A 17,317-nucleotide genomic window follows, 5' to 3' on the forward strand; every position below is an offset into this window, starting at 1 on the left:
TCTCATTTTAAGAATGAGTCAATTCATAAATATTTATATCAACTATCATCTAACAAAAAATGTTATTACTCACTCTGGAAAAGTACAAAATACAGTTGAGCTTCACTAACACGAATCTCTATAATCCACAAAAAATCTTCGAGAAAAACTTCTATTGACAATTTCTGAGTTCGTGATATGGAGAACTTCGAGTTATGGAAATTCAACTGTATCTTAAACGTCCAACACACTTCGTTTCATGATTAAAAATTAATTGTAATACATGGCTAAGGTGCTAAGAGGTATTGTCAATGTTCCCTGGTACATCAGAAATGTTGATATTCAACGAGATACAATTAGTTAATACAGTCACAACAAGGAGTCAGGCAGAAACCCAGTACAAAAGACTTCATACACTTATGAATTACATATTTTTTACGGGTCTTACATTTATTTCTTTTTTTTATATATTCATTCAATTTATCAAAAAGATTTTCGAAGTTTGTAGTTTAATGCACTTAGTTTTAATTATTTGTGGACAAATGATATGCTCATCTTGTAGATTTTTTGTCTCTATTCTTAATGTTATCGCATATAAAGAAGCTGCAGATATACTAAATATACTTTAACTTACTAAATAGCAAACCAAAAATAGCATATTTTCTAATAGTGATCCTCTGTATCCAAGTATTGCATGTACAGTTGCTGTTTATTTAAATGATTCACAGCTTCACTGTAGGAAAAACGATACTTGTCCTTAAATACATGTACTAACCACTCGGGCATTAAGGCATTTGCGAAAAGCATTGGATACTAAATTTAAAAATAAAAAAGTTTTAGAAAACATTTTATCCACTTAGAAATAAAATATTTCCAATTACCAATGATACACCATCCCCGTCCTTTTCGTATACTTCTCCGAGTTTGTGCATCATTTTCAGCTGCTTTTCATTATCTATTAGTTCAATAACTGAATAGTGATTAATTCCATTGTAACCTGTTACTTTTGATTTCGATCGTAGTTCACTAAAGATAGCATCAAGTTGCCTTTTATATTTCGGAAAAGTATTTATAATTTCGTCACTGTCCATATTGTTGAGAGTTCTGTTGACGTAATTAGTAGTTTCGTATTAAATTTCTGAAAAGCAAAATATATTGAGCATATACTTACAAAATTTTCACCTTCTCTGGCACCTGTGTTATTCGTTCCAAAAACGATTCAATTCTTTTGTTGGCTTTTATTTGTTCCTTTTGCCCGTGATGGGACTCTATATCTTTAGAACCTATACTTTCACACCCTCTGGGCGATTTTACCCTTGAAGATATAGTTAATTTTGATTTCTTTTTGGATGAAACATTTTCAGGTTGCTTCTTAGACAACCATTTACTCTTTGTCTCATTTTCATCAGTAAAATCATCAGCAGAATCGAATAATTCCTTATATATGTCGGTGACTGCACTACTATGTTCTTCTCGTTTTGCCGACATACACTTGGAACGAAGCTTCTTTCTTTTTGTATCACATTCTTTCAATATTTGCGGTGTTGTTACATCTTTTTGCAAATCAATTTGATCATCTTGCGAAACTCGTTTATTAACTGGTATATGCTCCTTAGACTTTTCCTTGTATCTCTTGTTGTGTAAATATTCAACATTTTGGTTTCCATTTGTACTATGAACTTGAATATTTGAACACGTTTTCTTTACACCCAGTACTGAACGATCGTCAATATCTACTTGTTTGGTTTTAGTAGTTTTCTTTACTTCAAAGGAACTGTGTAGTACATCCGAGCTGGGCTTAGGACTCTTCAATTTATTTAATTTTCTTGCACTATTATTGAGTTCACCAACTTTGCTACTAGATGTTGAAGACATTTTTTTCTGTACTGTTACAACGGGTTCAGCAACAATGAATGATGTAGAACCATTTAAATCGCGTTTCTGGAGATTTGGTGAGCCTTTGCAAATATCGGCAGAAGAAGTCTGGAAAACTAAAAAACTTTAGTTTAGCTAGTGGCATTTGTAAAAGTCTTACCTTTCTTTTTCTTCCAGAATGTCTGTTAAATACGCAATTTACGGATACATTGTAATCTTTCTTTTCAAAACATTCCACACCTAAAATTTTAAAAAGGTTTCCCACACCTTTTGAGGAAATGGAAACCGCGACATCGATTTCATCATTTAACTGAAAACATTTCTCCCGACGTACTCCCTTTTCCAGTTTATGCACTGTCTTACTCAACTGAACGTCAATTGCTTTCCAATCTGATTTATTCAACCAGTGAAAGTCCTGATCCCGCTCTATTTCGAAACTCTCATCCGATGTCTCTTTAAATTGTAGTTGGCATACAATTCTTCTACCTTTATACTATAAAACGAGTTATATTTACTAAATAATATGAAATTATCACTTACCTCACGTAACTCCAATATACATGAGTTTACAATACGCATTGCTTTTATATGAAATAATGATTTTATTAAATGATTTGAAAATAAAAAACGCTAAATTCCATGCAATCTTTTACTAATTGTTTTTCATATTTTCTTCTGGACACCAAACGACAGCTGTCAAAACAATTCGAATATAACAACAACAAAGTTATCAGTTATTCGTGATTAGAAAGAACATTAGAGTTCTGCAAAACTATTTCATTTAATACTTCCGAAAAGCATGCTCGTTCTACTGCTAGGGATAGATAATACTAATAGCGGGCGACATCCGGTTGTGTATCAAGGAAATCGAAGTTCTCGGGCATTGACCCAAAACATTAATATTATCATTACTGGCTTCCTTTTTAACTTCATATTAGCTTTTCTCACGCAATATCAATCTAAGCCATGGATAATATCCAAGCTTATTTGCAACATATATACATATATATTTTAATATAATGATTCTTTATAGCTTCCGATATTTTGTAAAACAAAAGCAAATTACGCCTTGTCCCCACAGGCAATTTTCTTATTTCGATAATTGTATAAGAAGGGATATTGTTAAAGCATTCATCTATTACTTATAATAGGTAATGATTATCATAATAACTTTATTTTTTAAATCAAAAGATCCCAAGATGGAATTGTTTAACCATAATATTCCGAATATATATAAAACTGGTGAGTGCTAGACAATGGTTATTTACTCGTATCACTGGTTATTTTGCTCGTGGAGGCGGAAGTAATAAAATTTAGTTTCGGTAATTTATTGTTTCACGCATCTTAGAAATAACAATGGAATACATCAAATACAGTATATAGTTATAAACTTGGGAATTTGTTTTTTAACCACTTATTTAAAGTATTATAATTATTATTTTTGCCTTCAATAATTTTGACAAAAGGTGTCTTGCACATTATTATCATTTAAATGTGGGAATGTAAACAACATATCCAACTGTCAAAAGTGCCCGCCAATTTCACAAAGCCTTTACATTAATTGTCGAACAATTTAGAAGTGAAATTTAGAGTGGATTAAATACGTAAATAGAATTTTAGAGCGTGTGGGAAAATATTATAAGTAATCAAGTATTGTAGAAATGGATTTTCGCAGAAAAACGCGTGCCCGTTTAGTGCGTAAACCACATTATGAAAATCTAGAAATAAAGTACCCACACAATGTTGCACTTTACCGATTGCCTCCAAATGAAGACATAAAAATTAACGAATTCGAAGACTTGGCTCTGGAACGGCTCAAAGTCCTTCGCATTCTAGAGCAAGCGAATTCTAAAAATCTGCGTTTATTGTCAGATGAATGGAAAGAATCGGTCAACACTGAGTTGAATAGAGAAGGCCTTAAAGGTTACTTACGTCTTTGCACGGGCAGCAGCGCCAATCCCGCAACGGATAGTAGCAAGTATGAGCAGGAGTTGCAAGCAAGACGGCGTGATTACATTTCACATTTCATTTTGCGTTTGGCATATTGTCGTACAGAAGAACTGAAGCGGTGAGTATAATGAAACCCCAATAATTAAGATTGTTTATTTTAATGTCCAATCTTAATAAACAGCTGGTTTCTGTCGCGTGAAATGGAACTTTTCAAATACAAATTTTCATCAATGAGCAGCAGTGACATCAAACATTTTCTCGAATTGAATAAATTGGAGTATGTTCCACTGAACGATTCCCAGAAGGATGCAGTTAAGGATGGATTATACGAAAGCACAGTAGGCCAGAGTGTATCCAAAATTGAATTGCTAGATTTCTACAAGGTACCTTTTACGCAAGTTCTGGACTTGGTACGAGCGCGAAGATGTTACTTGAAGAGTGGATTTGCGTATGTAAACACACATGATTTTGTCTCAATTATAGCTGTTATTCAGCTCAACGAAATTGAGCATGGACTGCAATCTGCGCAAAAGCTAATACGTGAGGTGGAAGCAGACGAGCGCATATTCCACTTACTGAAATCATTACACACGTCATACACAGGTAAAGATTATGCTCTCAGTAAAGAAGGAAATGTACCACCTGAATCTTTGGACCAACTTTCAAAGAAATCTCTTCCAATGTGCATGCGCAGTTGCCATGAATATTTGCGTACGAATCACCATCTTAAACACGGCGGACGAATGCAGTACGGCCTCTTCCTTAAAGGTATTGGTGTAACTTTGGAGGATAGTCTGCGTTTTTTTCGAGAAGAATTTACAAAGAAAATCGATGCTGAACAATTTGCGAAGCGCTATGAATATAACATATATCATAATTATGGAAAAAAGGGTTCGATGATCAATTACACTCCTTATTCCTGCCTCAAGATAATCCAAGAGAATGCTGTCCAGGATGACTGTCGGGGATGTCCCTACAAAACAAATGATGCAAGTATGTTAAAAGTGAAACTCGCATCGTATGGTCTGTCATCGGCCCATGTTCAAGAAGTCATGAGCTATGTGTCAAAAGGCCATTATCAGCTTGCATGTGGCAAATATTTTCAAATAACACATGATTCACCCGTAGAACTTGTAGTTCACCATCCAAATCAATATTTCGAAGAAAGTCAGAATCTGATGGGTAATCGCTCCGTGAAAAAAGTAAATAACACAAAACAGCTGAATAGGAATAGGCGAGGTGCCACCGAACATACGCAATCAATGAATGCCGATGAAGATGATGAGCTATGGAATGCAGCTGAAACTCAAGAGAGTACATATAACAGTCTCCAAGCGGAGAAAAGCGCATGGGATGAAGACCTCGATCTTACAGCTATAGATTGTTAATAAAAATTTAGATATTAAAGAAATATATGTACAAAACATTTATTTAAAGTATTCCATAACATGTTTGTAACAGGAAAGCTTCGTAATTTATATGAGAATAGACTATATAGTCCGAATCAGGGTGTCTTCAAATGCTTCGGGTGACACAAAATTGGCCACTGTTTTCTTCGTCGTTGTAAAATAATATCATTTTATGTTATCAATTTTAAATGCTTGATTTAGATGAAAATCTTTGGAAGAAAACACACAAATACACATTTTTTACCGATAGCACAATGGGTGCATTTTATTTTATTAAAATTCAATTTGTACTTCGATAAAAGTAGTTAGTATTATTGAAAATATCTCCATCACTTACGTACAACTCAACATTGTATCAAAATTAAATTTCAAGTTTTTAATTCATATAACATGTATGTATATCTAATAATTCGAAAACAATATAATTAATTTTTGTACGAATGCAAATAACAGGTTTAATAACGTCCCCCGCCGTTACCACCGCGAAAGCCTCCATTGTAACCGCGATTACCAGAACCGTTGCGATCGCGGAAATTGCATTTTGACAGTTCGTTTGCACGACGATCTTTCATCGATTTGAAACGGTCAGCCATCTGACGAAGTTCGGATGGAACATCTTGATCAGCTTCTTCCAAAATACTTATTAGTTCCTTGGCTACACCCCAGTCACTACGAGTTATATAACTAATAGACGTTCCGGTACGGCCTGCCCTACCGGTTCGACCGACGCGGTGCACATATTCCTCAATGTTGCGAGGAAAGTCAAAATTAATCACATGCCTAAAATTAAAGTGTTAATAGAATAACAATCAATGCGTCTAATGCCACTTACGTTATGTCGTCGATATCTAATCCTCTAGAGGCAACATCTGTGGCTATCAAAATCTTAATATATCCTGAGGTAATATCTGCAATCGCTTGCTCTCGATCAGACTAAAGAAAATACATTTTTTGTAAATTTGTTTTTGAGATAAATTTGTGAAAAATAGACATACCTGCTCCCGGGATCCATGGATGGCGGTACACATATGCCCTTCAATAGTTAAATCGCTGGATAGATCATCGGCACGTGTCTTCTTTCCACAAAATATTATAGCTTTATCATGTTTCCCCATATTTTTCAGAAAGTTTTGAATCTATTAAAAATATATAATAATAATTTTAGTAAATGAATGAAGGTTTCTAAATAATAGATTATTTTACCGCAAAATATTTGTCGCCTTCGTCCATTATTTCGATAATTTGTTTAACAGTGTGCGTCGCTGCCAAATCTAGCGACCCTACGCACACTTGTATAGGATTACTCATGTAACTTTGTGCTAGACGGCGTACTCCTGGTGGCCAGGTAGCGCTAGTCATTACAGTTTGTCTATCGGGGCGTATGTCCAACAACACTTTACGTATTTGCGGCTCAAAGCCCATATCTAACATACGATCCGCTTCGTCCAATACCAAATAAGTAACACTGCTTACGTCAATGATGTTGGCTTCGATTAAATCATTGAGGCGACCTGGAGTGCAAATGATGATTTCAACACCACTTTGGACGTTGTTTATTTGTTCACGTCGATTCCCGCCACCATATACACATACACTAGAAGTAATTATAAAGTTACATCAGAAGTTAATTCTTAAAAAATAGATTTAAAAACACTTACGCTTTCATACCACGGAACGAATATTTATGAACTTCTTTTTCAATTTGCAAAGCCAGTTCACGTGTTGGCGCTAGGACCAATACGTTGGGACCGCCGCGCTCCGATCGTGGTGTACTTTGGTACTCCGTGTGAATCATAGCAGGTAACAAAAATGCAAGTGTTTTACCTGTACCCGTTTGAGCAATACCGATCATATCTTCTCCTTTTAATAAAATTGGCCATGCTTGTGATTGAATGGGCGATGGTTTGGCAAACTTTTGTTTGTTAATTTCCTCTAACAAATCCGGGTAAGCTGCAAAACATTGTTCAAACTTCCATACAGGATTAGGAATGTTTTCAGAAACACCATCTTCCTTAAATACACGTGATACTGTTATGTTATTATTATCGTATCGTATGCGTTGAACGTCTTCGGCAGTTAAATTTGCTACTTCATAATCTTCTTTGTAGAAATTCTTTGTCAAAGGGGGCAATTTGGCCCAACGTGCCGCACTTGCTTCTTTCTGAAATGTAAATTAATCCGATTATTTTAATTCTAATTAATATTCAATAAATCTTCTTACCGATTTTTGCTTTAATGCGTCCCAATCGATTTCGGTTACCTCATTCGGTGTATCTTCTTGGCTTGGCTTGTCAACTCTATCTTCATGTTTTTCATGTTTATACAGGGACTCTGTTCGTTTCCCATGGCCAACACTATTGTTATTTCTCGAACTAGAATTCAACTGATTCTCTATATAATTGTAAGCATCCTTTACATCTTGCTCATTTTGTCCACCAATAGAAGCAGACCCACTTCTTTTATCGAGATCAATACGCACATTGTAATTATTTTGAATACGTTGTATATTGGCGCCTCCACGACCTATGATCAAACCAACGCAATCATGCGGTATATCTATTTTCTCTCTGTAGTTATGAACTTTGGATGTTCGCTTTCTTTCCGGTTCCGAATATTGTTGTCGACCATTACCACCTGTATTGTAGTAATTATTGCTGCTTTTGCGAAATTCAGGAGTTCTGACAACCTTTTGGGGTTCCTCATCCCAGTTCTCTTCTTCCCAGTCCGACATTTTATTTCTTTATGTGAAGCAAATCAAACAACGATTTATCTATTCAATATTCAGGTGAGTTCTTTATCTCTGCAACTGTTATTCCAGACTAAAGTTTAAAGCCAGAAAACGTCCTTTATTGATAAAAATTTTCCGACACAAACTGTATATTTCCAAGAACGGAGGATATGTTTTGACAACACAACGCGATTTCTTTTTGCATATACCTAAATGCCGAATGCTACACATACCTACATAAATGTATTTCGCAGAGAAGCGTGCTGCCAGATTTATGTTGAGTAAGTTAAATAAAACGTATGGTAATATGGATTAGGGTATGTATCCAATAAAAATTCGCGTATTATTTAGAATATTTAACCACAACAGGAATAACTGTTTCTTACTTTTCAAAATTTGCAATTACAGTTGAATTAAAGAACGTTTAATCTGAAAATAATCTCGTTCAATAATCGAGACGTTTACATAGAACGCGAAACAATTCGAGACGACGAAATTCTCTCTACAGGGTTGCATTTGTGCATATTTTCAAAATATTTGAAATCTTTTTGTTTTTGTATGCAATGTTCAAGTACATAAATAAGGTGTATAATATAATTGAAATATATTAGAAAATAAAAAATTAGCTAAAAATATATATTTTTAAGTTTCGAAATGTAGTACACAATTTTCCAGTGTTAACGCAGAGAAAATAGGAGATTATCAACTGTCAAATGTGTTGTTGTAATTCACCTAGTCCATTACTGCTTATTTTGCTATTTGACATTTCTCCTCTTCTTCGCAAAATAATCGATAAAACTAGGAATAACACCGCAAATCTAGGTGCATTTAAAATTAATCTCAGATTTAGTGAGAGAGGAATTTTGTTTGGCAAATCTCTTTTCTTATTTGAAGATTATCGAGTTAAACCAGTGAATGAAATATACCCAAGCAAACTATAAAATCTCAATTGAAGTAATAGCATTTGAACTGGAAGTGAAAATTTTACTAATAATTAAACAAAAAAGTTTCAACGAGTTTATAAAAAATTTTATAAAGCTGCGATTCTTGTTCTTCAAGAAGTTGTCATTTCACTAAATGCGTTCTGTTCTGGTTACGTAGGTCCTACTGTCGTTTCTGGCTCTCCTTACATTACATGTGAATTCATGCAAAACAACAACGCAAATTCAACTTACGGTATACCTCGATAATAAGCGTATGCGTGAAATGGATGGATAGAAAACACACATTTATTTGAAGCGATGCACACATCAAATTGAAAATTATTTAATAATTATATATACCAACACTCGAAAATGAATAGCTTAAAATAAAGTCAAAGAAGAATTTCTTAAGTAAACAATTTATCATAATTTCGAAAAAACATTTTTATTTAATAAATTCAATCCCAAAGAGTGTTGACAGCTATTTCTGTTTTGACAGTTCACAGTTGTATACCCTTTCAAAGAGTCAAAGAGCGCCGATCTCTCGCCCGTGTACGGACGAAAAACTTGTGTGTAAAACTTTGCTGTGCCAATTAAACTAAAAATAAATCTTTCAAGGGAGAAGAATTATCGGACATAAAACCTAATATTAAGTGTAGCGCTTTTAAAACATTAGTGAACATTCTGTATTTTGCAGAATATAAGAATTTACAACAAATTTATCTTTCAGTTGTCAGTATTAATTTTACCAAGCATGTAGGAAAAACCAATCGAAGAAACTTGTATAGAGGCGAATTGGCCGCATGTAAAACAAGTGCGAAAGAAATGGATGCAAATACATTAGACTGAATAGGGTTGTACTACTTTGATAAATGTTTGGCCGGGCAGAAACGTAGAATTCAATGTCTATTAAAACGAAAACAAAAGCGAAGGCACTGATGGTGGTAATATACAATAAAGAAGAAAAAGTGGAAGTGCAGTTAAGTTAACAGTGACTGCTGTCAGCTAAAATCCAGTGGAACAGGCGACTGCGATTACCGAAAATGGCGTTCTAATCGTGCTGGTGCAAACCCTTTCCCTTTTGCTCGGCTGCAACTGTAAGGACTAAACGTAGAGACCGACAGTGATTAAAATAATTAGTGTTACAAAAAGACTTAAAAACAGAAAATCAACAATGTGCTATATGTATAACGAAAAACTAATATAAATTTATGTAGTGTAAAAAATAATGCAAAGGTGCCCAATCAAAGTAAATTCAAACAAAGAAAATTTGTCCTAGGTGAATGTTTGTTGTATGTATGTACACAAGTTTGCTTATTTATTTGTGTAGTATGTATATTAATTACATAGTTACTATTTGATAATAACAATTGAATAACTATTATCAATTCAAAACAAAAAAACTCATATAATTCATAAAAGAAAAATGCCCAGCGCTTCCTTTACATCGTCACGTTCATACGTGCGCCGTTCCCGTCGAAAAGGTGTCAATCGTATAGCTTTACCAAGTCGTCCATCCGGTTAGTAACGGATTAAACGAAATAAAGTATTTGATAAAAGAGAAAATAACGTTTTCTTCTTCAAGGTAACATAATGGATCCTATGCAACAAAACATTCCCGGACCAAGTACTGCATCGCACTCTGGGGGAAATTCCAGTGCCAATGCTGGTGCGCCTTCCCTTCAAAATAATGACAATATTACTAACTCAAATATTTCCATTGCTCCGCAAGACTCCTCGTCAGTTCCATCGAGTTCTCATTCTACATCGCCGGCTTCTTGCTCTTCTGGAGATACATCATCACAATCGGCTGCAATTGTAGTCAGTACATCGTCAGCAGCAGCAGCTGCGTCAACAGCTGCTGGTGCAGTTTCATCAGAGATGTTTGTGGACGTCTCTGGGGCATCTAGCTCGCAATCATTAAATTCAGGACCATCAACGTCTAGTGGTATAACTGGTTCTTGCTCATTTGGAGTAGTCAACGCAAAAAATATGATTGGCGCTTCTGGTTCGAATAATCTAATAGGATCGTCGGGTTTTAATACAGGAGGAAGTTTTGTCGGCGGTCATCTAATGGAGTCTGGATCGGGTAATATTTGTGCAGGTAATTACCGATTTGTTAAATCTATTGGTTCTGAGTTAATATACGATAAATTTAGGTCCGTCAAGTAGTTCAACCCATAATAGTAACAGCAATTCTAGTACCGTTAATCACACAAACAGTAAGTTAAAAATAATAATTATTTTTCAATTGAATGATAAACTGATAATAAATATATTTTATTATTATTTGCAGATTGCAACCCACTTTATTCGAATTCTGTATTGTGTAACTCGTTATCTAATGCTTCAAATGTAACTGCATCTACATCTGCATCAGCGACCAATAGTACACATCAGTCACCATACGACCTTCGTCGCAAGATGCCTTCGAATGGGCATGAACATTGGTGCAACACCAGCACTTCTTCTATTCTTACGTCCCCTTCAGCATCGATTTCTATAGCCAGCACTAGCAATATCGCAGCTCCAAATATGAGCAATAGCAGCTCGCAATCAGTTTCTTGCGGTTCACCGCCCCTCATGGGAGGAAGTTGCAACTCCGCATCCATCTCTGTTATGCCATCATCATCCTCCTCATCATCAGCCATTGTGCATGCGCCATTAACTAGTGCCAATTTCCCTGTAAATTCCACCACTACTGGTGCACCATTAGGTCCATCACCCACAGTGCACAGCTCTATACCACAACAACATTGTAGCGCTCTTCCGATTGGCGGCATTGAAGACAATAATTTTATGCTACCAGCTCGCAAGCGTTCACGACGTTTGTATGCACAAACTGCAGAAGTACCTTGCATGGCTGCCTGTACAGGAAGCATCTCGCTAGTAGGTCCAACTGCAGCTCAATACTTACAATACGAGATGCCCGACGAAGTGCTGCTCGCAATATTTTCGTATCTTCTGGAGCAGGATTTGTGTCGCTTGTCACTGGTTTGTAAACGTTTTAACACCATTGCTAACGATACTGAACTATGGAAGAGATTGTATCAGTCCGTCTTCGAATATGACATGCCACTCTTCAATTCCGAGCTATGTAAATTCGTATTTGAAAAACCAGAAGAGTCTGACTTTGCTAACCCGTGGAAAGAGAGTTTCCGCCAACTTTACCGTGGCGTGCATGTTCGCTCAGGTTTTCAGGTATATTGATATATTAGCTGATTTAAACATTTTATAAGATTGCTTATTATTCTATTCTTTTTATAGGATAAAAAATACTCTGGTCGTAGTATATTGTTTTTCAATACCATACAAGGAGCGCTGGACTATCCAGAAGAACGTGCCGCAGCTGCGGCAATTGGTAGTGCAGCCAGTTCCAATACCTCTGGAAGCATTGGTAATGCAAACAACTGTGGTGGTAATGTTAGTGGCGTGGCGAATATTTACGAAGAAAATATTCAGCCCGCGGATCATCCAGGGCCACTCATCTTCCTACATGCTGGTCATTACAAAGGCGAATATTTGTATATAGAATCGGATGTAGCTTTGATTGGTGCAGCATCTGGTAACGTGGCCGAATCCGTCATATTAGAACGCGAAGCCGGGTCTACCATGATGTTTGTGGAAGGTGCCAAATACGCTTATGTTGGCTATTTGACACTGAAATTCTCCCCTGATGTCACGTCCACAGTGTCTCATCACAAACATTATTGTTTGGATATTGGAGAGAATTGTTCACCAACCGTAGATAACTGCATTATACGCAGCTCATCGGTTGTGGGTGCTGCAGTTTGTGTGAGCGGAGTTAATGCTAATCCTGTCATACGCAATTGCGATATAAGCGATTGCGAGAACGTCGGTCTCTACGTTACGGACTACGCTCAGGGCACTTACGAGCACAATGAAATAAGTCGCAATGCTTTAGCCGGCATCTGGGTAAAGAACTTTGCCAGTCCCATTATGCGCGAGAATCACATACATCATGGACGCGATGTAGGCATATTTACATTTGAAAATGGCATGGTGAGTACAAAGAAAACTTCAAACGATTATTTACACATCGACTTTTTTTCTCGTTCCATACGAATATAACTGTAATATAAAATTATTATAATAGAAATAAACGAAATAAATTTTAAATTTCTATTTAGGGTTACTTTGAGAAAAACGACATACATAACAATCGCATTGCTGGTTTCGAGGTGAAGGCTGGCGCCAACCCCACTGTAGTCAAGTGCGAGATTCATCATGGGCAAACAGGCGGGATTTATGTGCATGAGAATGGTTTGGGGCAGTTTATTGAGAATCGCATACACTCTAATAATTTTGCAGGTAAAAAGAACCCACAGAGAAAAATCGTATAAATGCAGTTATTTGTAACATATAAATACTGAAAAATATTGCTTTAAATTAGGCGTCTGGATAACATCGAATAGTAACCCGACTATACGCAAAAATGAAATATATAATGGTCATCAAGGAGGTGTATACATATTTGGAGACGGTCGTGGTCTCATCGAGCATAATAACATATACGGCAATGCTTTGGCTGGTATACAGATACGTACAAATAGTGATCCGATAGTGCGCCACAATAAAATCCATCACGGCCAACATGGCGGTATATACGTACACGAAAAGGGGCAGGGTCTTATTGAAGAGAATGAAGTATACTCCAACACATTGGCAGGCGTTTGGATAACAACAGGCAGCACTCCAGTTTTGCGCCGAAATCGCATACATTCTGGAAAACAGGTGAGTGCTTGCTGCTTTTATGATTCTAATAACTTTTTAAATAAAACAAAAAAAAAAATTAAAAATTTTAAGGTTAATCATCTCATGAAAAGAAATTACAATATTGTAATTGGCTTTCCATAACATTTTTGAGTAAACCGAAGATCAATTGTAATTTTCAAAATTACTGCAGTACTAAAATTAATATGGGTTCGATGCATAGTGATCACCTAATGGCTATTTCAAAAATTTATATTAATCTTCTTCTCTATGATGATACGAATTAATTGAGTTACATCTCTTCGGTCCATTTGCCTATTACAGTTTATATATTGAATCCCATCATATAAATAATTTGTATACCCAAAATGGATGAAAACTGTTCCTACTTTCTGTTACAGCATAATGATAATGAGGACATTCGTTTTACCTAACCCAATTTGAGTCTCGAATTGTAGCAGGTTGAATAAAACACTTGTTCTGTACCAAGCGAGTCCCTTCATGACATTAACCCTAGTCAAGTGGGTTCAAGTCACTTATTTAACACATCTATTCTATAGACCAAACCCGTCGAATCAATTCTACCGAGGTGACAGTTCTTAACCGGATAAGTTTCCGACTGTGGTAAGAACCGCAACAACATTTCCATACTTTCATTCAATTTAATTCCATACATAGCGGAAGGAATGAGAAAAAAAGAAAAAATGATTAAATTTTTTATAAATCCTCTTGGATAAGATATCGACGAATAACAGTGTAGTTGGGATAGATTCTAGCGATATCAAGTTTGCATATATCATTTCGAATCGATGATGAAATGGTAAATAGCCTGATAAATTCATAACCTCTCTCTTTCGTTGTAGGTGGGCGTATACTTTTACGACAATGGTCATGGAAAACTTGAGGACAACGACATCTTCAATCATCTGTACTCGGGCGTACAGATACGCACTGGCAGTAATCCCGTTATACGGGGAAACAAAATTTGGGGCGGACAAAACGGTGGAGTATTAGTTTACAATGGCGGTCTCGGTCTATTGGAGCAAAACGAAATATTCGATAATGCAATGGCCGGGGTTTGGATAAAAACCGATTCTAATCCGACATTGAAACGCAACAAAATCTATGATGGGCGCGATGGCGGCATTTGTATTTTTAATGGTGGCAAAGGTGTTCTTGAAGAGAATGACATCTTCCGCAATACTCAGGCAGGTGTTCTCATATCCACCCAATCTCATCCAATACTAAGGCGCAATCGTATTTACGATGGCCAGGCAGCTGGAGTTGAAATCACCAACAATGCCACCGCCACATTAGAGCACAATCAGATTTTTAAGAATAAATTCGGTGGATTGTGCTTGGCCAGTGGTGTACAGCCCATCATACGTGGCAATAATATATTCAACAACGAAGACGAAGTCGAAAAGGCAGTCTCCTGCGGGCAGTGTTTGTACAAAATTAGCAGCTATACATCATTTCCGATGCATGACTTCTACCGTTGTCAAACCTGCAACACCACCGATCGCAATGCAATTTGTGTCAATTGCATTAAGAATTGCCACTCCGGCCATGACGTGGAGTTCATACGACATGACCGGTAAGTTCAAATGGAAATCACCTAAATATGTTAAAGTGAACCACATTACATTGCTAGTGTCAATGCAATAAATTTTTACCAATTTGTAACAGATTAATAGCAAAAATTACGTTTTTTAATTATTCAGCTTTTTTTGTGATTGCGGTGCTGGTACGCTTTCGAATCAGTGCCAATTGCAAGGCGAGCCCACTCAGGATACGGATACCCTGTATGATTCGGCAGCCCCGATGGAATCTCACACACTTATGGTGAATTAATATCTTTTATCAATCTATAAATGCCAATAATCTTATATAAATGAAATGCAATGAACAAAAACTAAGATTGATTCGAATTAACGAACTAATGAGAGAGTTTAAGAAAGTCAGATGCCAAATCATGACATTTCAGCTTGCTATTATGAATATCTAAAAGGTTATTCGATCCTATTGACCTTGATGGTTTAAGAGATATGTATATGATAAAGTTGAAAACAAGATGTCTATTCAGTGTGTGAAAGACACAAGTATACTCCGTGAGGTTTATTCAAGCCTACACGATTTACCACATTTTCAAAATTATTTTTTTAAATTACTTGTGTGTAAGACTTCTAGGACATTTCTACTAGAATTGAATGAGAGTCCTTGCTCGGACCATAACAAGTATAAACAATAATATTTATAACTCCTAAGAACAATAGTTAGTATCCAAAAACTGCACCTTAAAAACTACAGAGTGCGCCATCTTCTATGTCGGTATGTAAACAAGAAATAAATTTAAAATTCTAACCTTAAATCACTCCACATCTAAAGAAATTTGTTGAACACAGTGATATATTGGACTGATTGCAGCTAGTTTCAGAGAGAGTCAGGAATAGTGGAAATTCTGAGCAGCAAACAGTGTCCTTGGATCCGCTTTAAGGATAGGTCAAACAGTCAGTTAAACGACTGATACCAGCTGTTTCAGTGCGTGCAAGAGATCCCGATTTACATACCGTCATAGAAGATGGTGCAACCTGAAGTCACCAATAATCCCGCTTGGACGGGAAGTATCCTTTATCTCAATCAATGCGTGTCAATTGAATTATATTTACAAAGGATTGGAATTTAGTTAAGCACAAACTCGAATCGCATTTTTTTACATACATATTCTCTATATTTGCAAGTATAGAATTAAATCATTCGTACAAGGTGAACGCTTTACGAAAGACTTTCAAATATTTTAAGTGTTCTTTTCAACTCTACTCAATTTACAGTCTTAGCATACGGACTGATCTTTAAAACTGAGCCAGCTTTATTTGGTGTTATGTATATGTAAATGTAAGAATATTTTTAAGTACGGACTATTTTATAATTTAGTTACAATTGCATTGTACAAATTGTATATTACAAGTGCAAGTGGAAACAGTGGAAATAACTCCAACATATATATATTTATATATATATAAAAAAAAAATTAATCCACGCTTTGGAAATCAAGGAATGTGCAATTAAAGACAATTAAGTGATCAACATTTAGTTTATAATACAAATGATCCATATTCATTTGGGCACTCGCTCAGAGTAACAACACAAAAGCACCAGTAGTATATGCCACACACATGCACATACATAGATGAACCACATCTGATAATTTACGTTTGTGAAATTTTCACTGTCTTCTTACTGGCGCTCCAGGCGCATTGAGTGTCAAACAAGTTTCTAGTTTTAAAGCATATATTTTTAGTTGCAGCATTTAGGCCATATTTGATAAATTCTTAAGGCAGCTACAGTAGTATTACACGTATTACAGAAATCCAGTGAACTTTTCGCAAACTGTTTGCCAATTGAACAATTTTCATAGAATCTATTAAAAATGATGTGCATGGAGATTGTCCACATTTCAGTAGGAGATTTCACAACTAGTATATGTATATACTTACATATGTTTCATAAAGCAATCAATTGTATGCACTCTGTATGCTCCTACATCAGTTGTGTAAAGTTATATCAAATATTTGTCTATATACTAACAGTATACGCATTATTGCGTACTAAATACATTGAATATCAACGTACGTACATATATAATTCATAGAATAGAAATGTAATTTTGTTTAATTTGGTCCATAAGTTTCGCCCAGTATATGTCCGCATATTTCATT

General features: G+C 35.8%; 4 protein-coding genes across 6 annotated transcripts; 2 read left to right on the plus strand and 2 right to left on the minus strand.

Annotated features, from left to right (window-relative positions):
- Positions 1-471: 471 nt before the first annotated feature.
- Positions 472-2,796, minus strand: LOC105214383 (uncharacterized). 2 transcript variants are annotated; one of them, XM_054235913.1, is made up of 6 exons: positions 2,643-2,796; positions 2,395-2,547; positions 2,015-2,347; positions 1,151-1,962; positions 861-1,083; positions 472-792 (listed from the first exon to the last, which is right to left on the minus strand). In XM_054235913.1, exons 2-6 carry the CDS (start codon positions 2,431-2,433, stop codon positions 643-645), a joined length of 1,557 nt encoding a protein of 518 aa, XP_054091888.1. In that variant the 5' UTR covers positions 2,434-2,547; positions 2,643-2,796; the 3' UTR covers positions 472-642. The 2 variants fall into 2 exon arrangements, with proteins under 2 accessions (XP_054091888.1, XP_011186067.3); XM_011187765.3 differs by having other exon boundaries at positions 2,395-2,784.
- Positions 2,797-3,263: 467 nt separating this feature from the next.
- Positions 3,264-5,468, plus strand: LOC105214384 (DNA primase large subunit). The gene is made up of 2 exons (XM_011187767.3): positions 3,264-3,922; positions 3,986-5,468. The coding sequence occupies exons 1-2, from the start codon at positions 3,516-3,518 to the stop codon at positions 5,190-5,192; spliced, it is 1,614 nt and encodes a 537-aa protein (XP_011186069.2). The 5' UTR covers positions 3,264-3,515; the 3' UTR covers positions 5,193-5,468.
- On the minus strand, positions 5,446-8,169 carry LOC105214385 (probable ATP-dependent RNA helicase DDX43). Its single transcript, XM_011187769.3, has 6 exons — positions 7,435-8,169; positions 6,872-7,374; positions 6,417-6,807; positions 6,209-6,349; positions 6,046-6,146; positions 5,446-5,993 (listed from the first exon to the last, which is right to left on the minus strand). Exons 1-6 carry the CDS (start codon positions 7,942-7,944, stop codon positions 5,669-5,671), a joined length of 1,971 nt encoding a protein of 656 aa, XP_011186071.2. The 5' UTR covers positions 7,945-8,169; the 3' UTR covers positions 5,446-5,668.
- A 1,196-nt stretch (positions 8,170-9,365) lies between these two features.
- Positions 9,366-15,977, plus strand: LOC105214373 (F-box only protein 11). 2 transcript variants are annotated; one of them, XM_011187754.3, is made up of 10 exons: positions 9,366-9,433; positions 9,595-10,384; positions 10,450-10,968; positions 11,024-11,086; positions 11,161-12,065; positions 12,132-12,887; positions 13,016-13,196; positions 13,279-13,619; positions 14,462-15,195; positions 15,323-15,977. In XM_011187754.3, exons 2-10 carry the CDS (start codon positions 10,291-10,293, stop codon positions 15,450-15,452), a joined length of 3,723 nt encoding a protein of 1,240 aa, XP_011186056.2. In that variant the 5' UTR covers positions 9,366-9,433; positions 9,595-10,290; the 3' UTR covers positions 15,453-15,977. The 2 variants fall into 2 exon arrangements, with proteins under 2 accessions (XP_011186056.2, XP_054091886.1); XM_054235911.1 differs by having other exon boundaries at positions 9,377-10,143; positions 10,287-10,384.
- The last annotated feature ends 1,340 nt before the right edge of the window (positions 15,978-17,317 follow it).

This window comes from Zeugodacus cucurbitae, chromosome 2, assembly GCF_028554725.1.
Source record: "Zeugodacus cucurbitae isolate PBARC_wt_2022May chromosome 2, idZeuCucr1.2, whole genome shotgun sequence".
Taxonomy (NCBI): Eukaryota; Metazoa; Arthropoda; class Insecta; order Diptera; family Tephritidae; genus Zeugodacus; species Zeugodacus cucurbitae.

Coding starts and splice junctions, on each gene's coding strand:
- LOC105214384 (XM_011187767.3), top strand. CDS start 3,516: ATGGATTTTCGCAGAAAAACGCGTGCCCGTTTAGTGCGTAAACCACAT. Junction 3,923..3,985: donor CGTACAGAAGAACTGAAGCG/GTGAGTATAATG, acceptor CTTAATAAACAG/CTGGTTTCTGTCGCGTGAAA.
- LOC105214373 (XM_011187754.3), top strand. CDS start 10,291: ATGCCCAGCGCTTCCTTTACATCGTCACGTTCATACGTGCGCCGTTCC. Junction 12,066..12,131: donor ATGTTCGCTCAGGTTTTCAG/GTATATTGATAT, acceptor TTCTTTTTATAG/GATAAAAAATACTCTGGTCG. Junction 15,196..15,322: donor GAGTTCATACGACATGACCG/GTAAGTTCAAAT, acceptor TTAATTATTCAG/CTTTTTTTGTGATTGCGGTG.
- LOC105214383 (XM_054235913.1), bottom strand. CDS start 2,433: ATGCGTATTGTAAACTCATGTATATTGGAGTTACGTGAG. Junction 1,963..2,014: donor ATTCTGGAAGAAAAAGAAAG/GTAAGACTTTTA, acceptor TTAGTTTTCCAG/ACTTCTTCTGCCGATATTTG. Junction 793..860: donor ACGGGGATGGTGTATCATTG/GTAATTGGAAAT, acceptor TTTTAAATTTAG/TATCCAATGCTTTTCGCAAA.
- LOC105214385 (XM_011187769.3), bottom strand. CDS start 7,944: ATGTCGGACTGGGAAGAAGAGAACTGGGATGAGGAACCCCAAAAGGTT. Junction 6,350..6,416: donor AAGGCGACAAATATTTTGCG/GTAAAATAATCT, acceptor TATTTTTAATAG/ATTCAAAACTTTCTGAAAAA. Junction 6,147..6,208: donor TCCATGGATCCCGGGAGCAG/GTATGTCTATTT, acceptor TATTTTCTTTAG/TCTGATCGAGAGCAAGCGAT.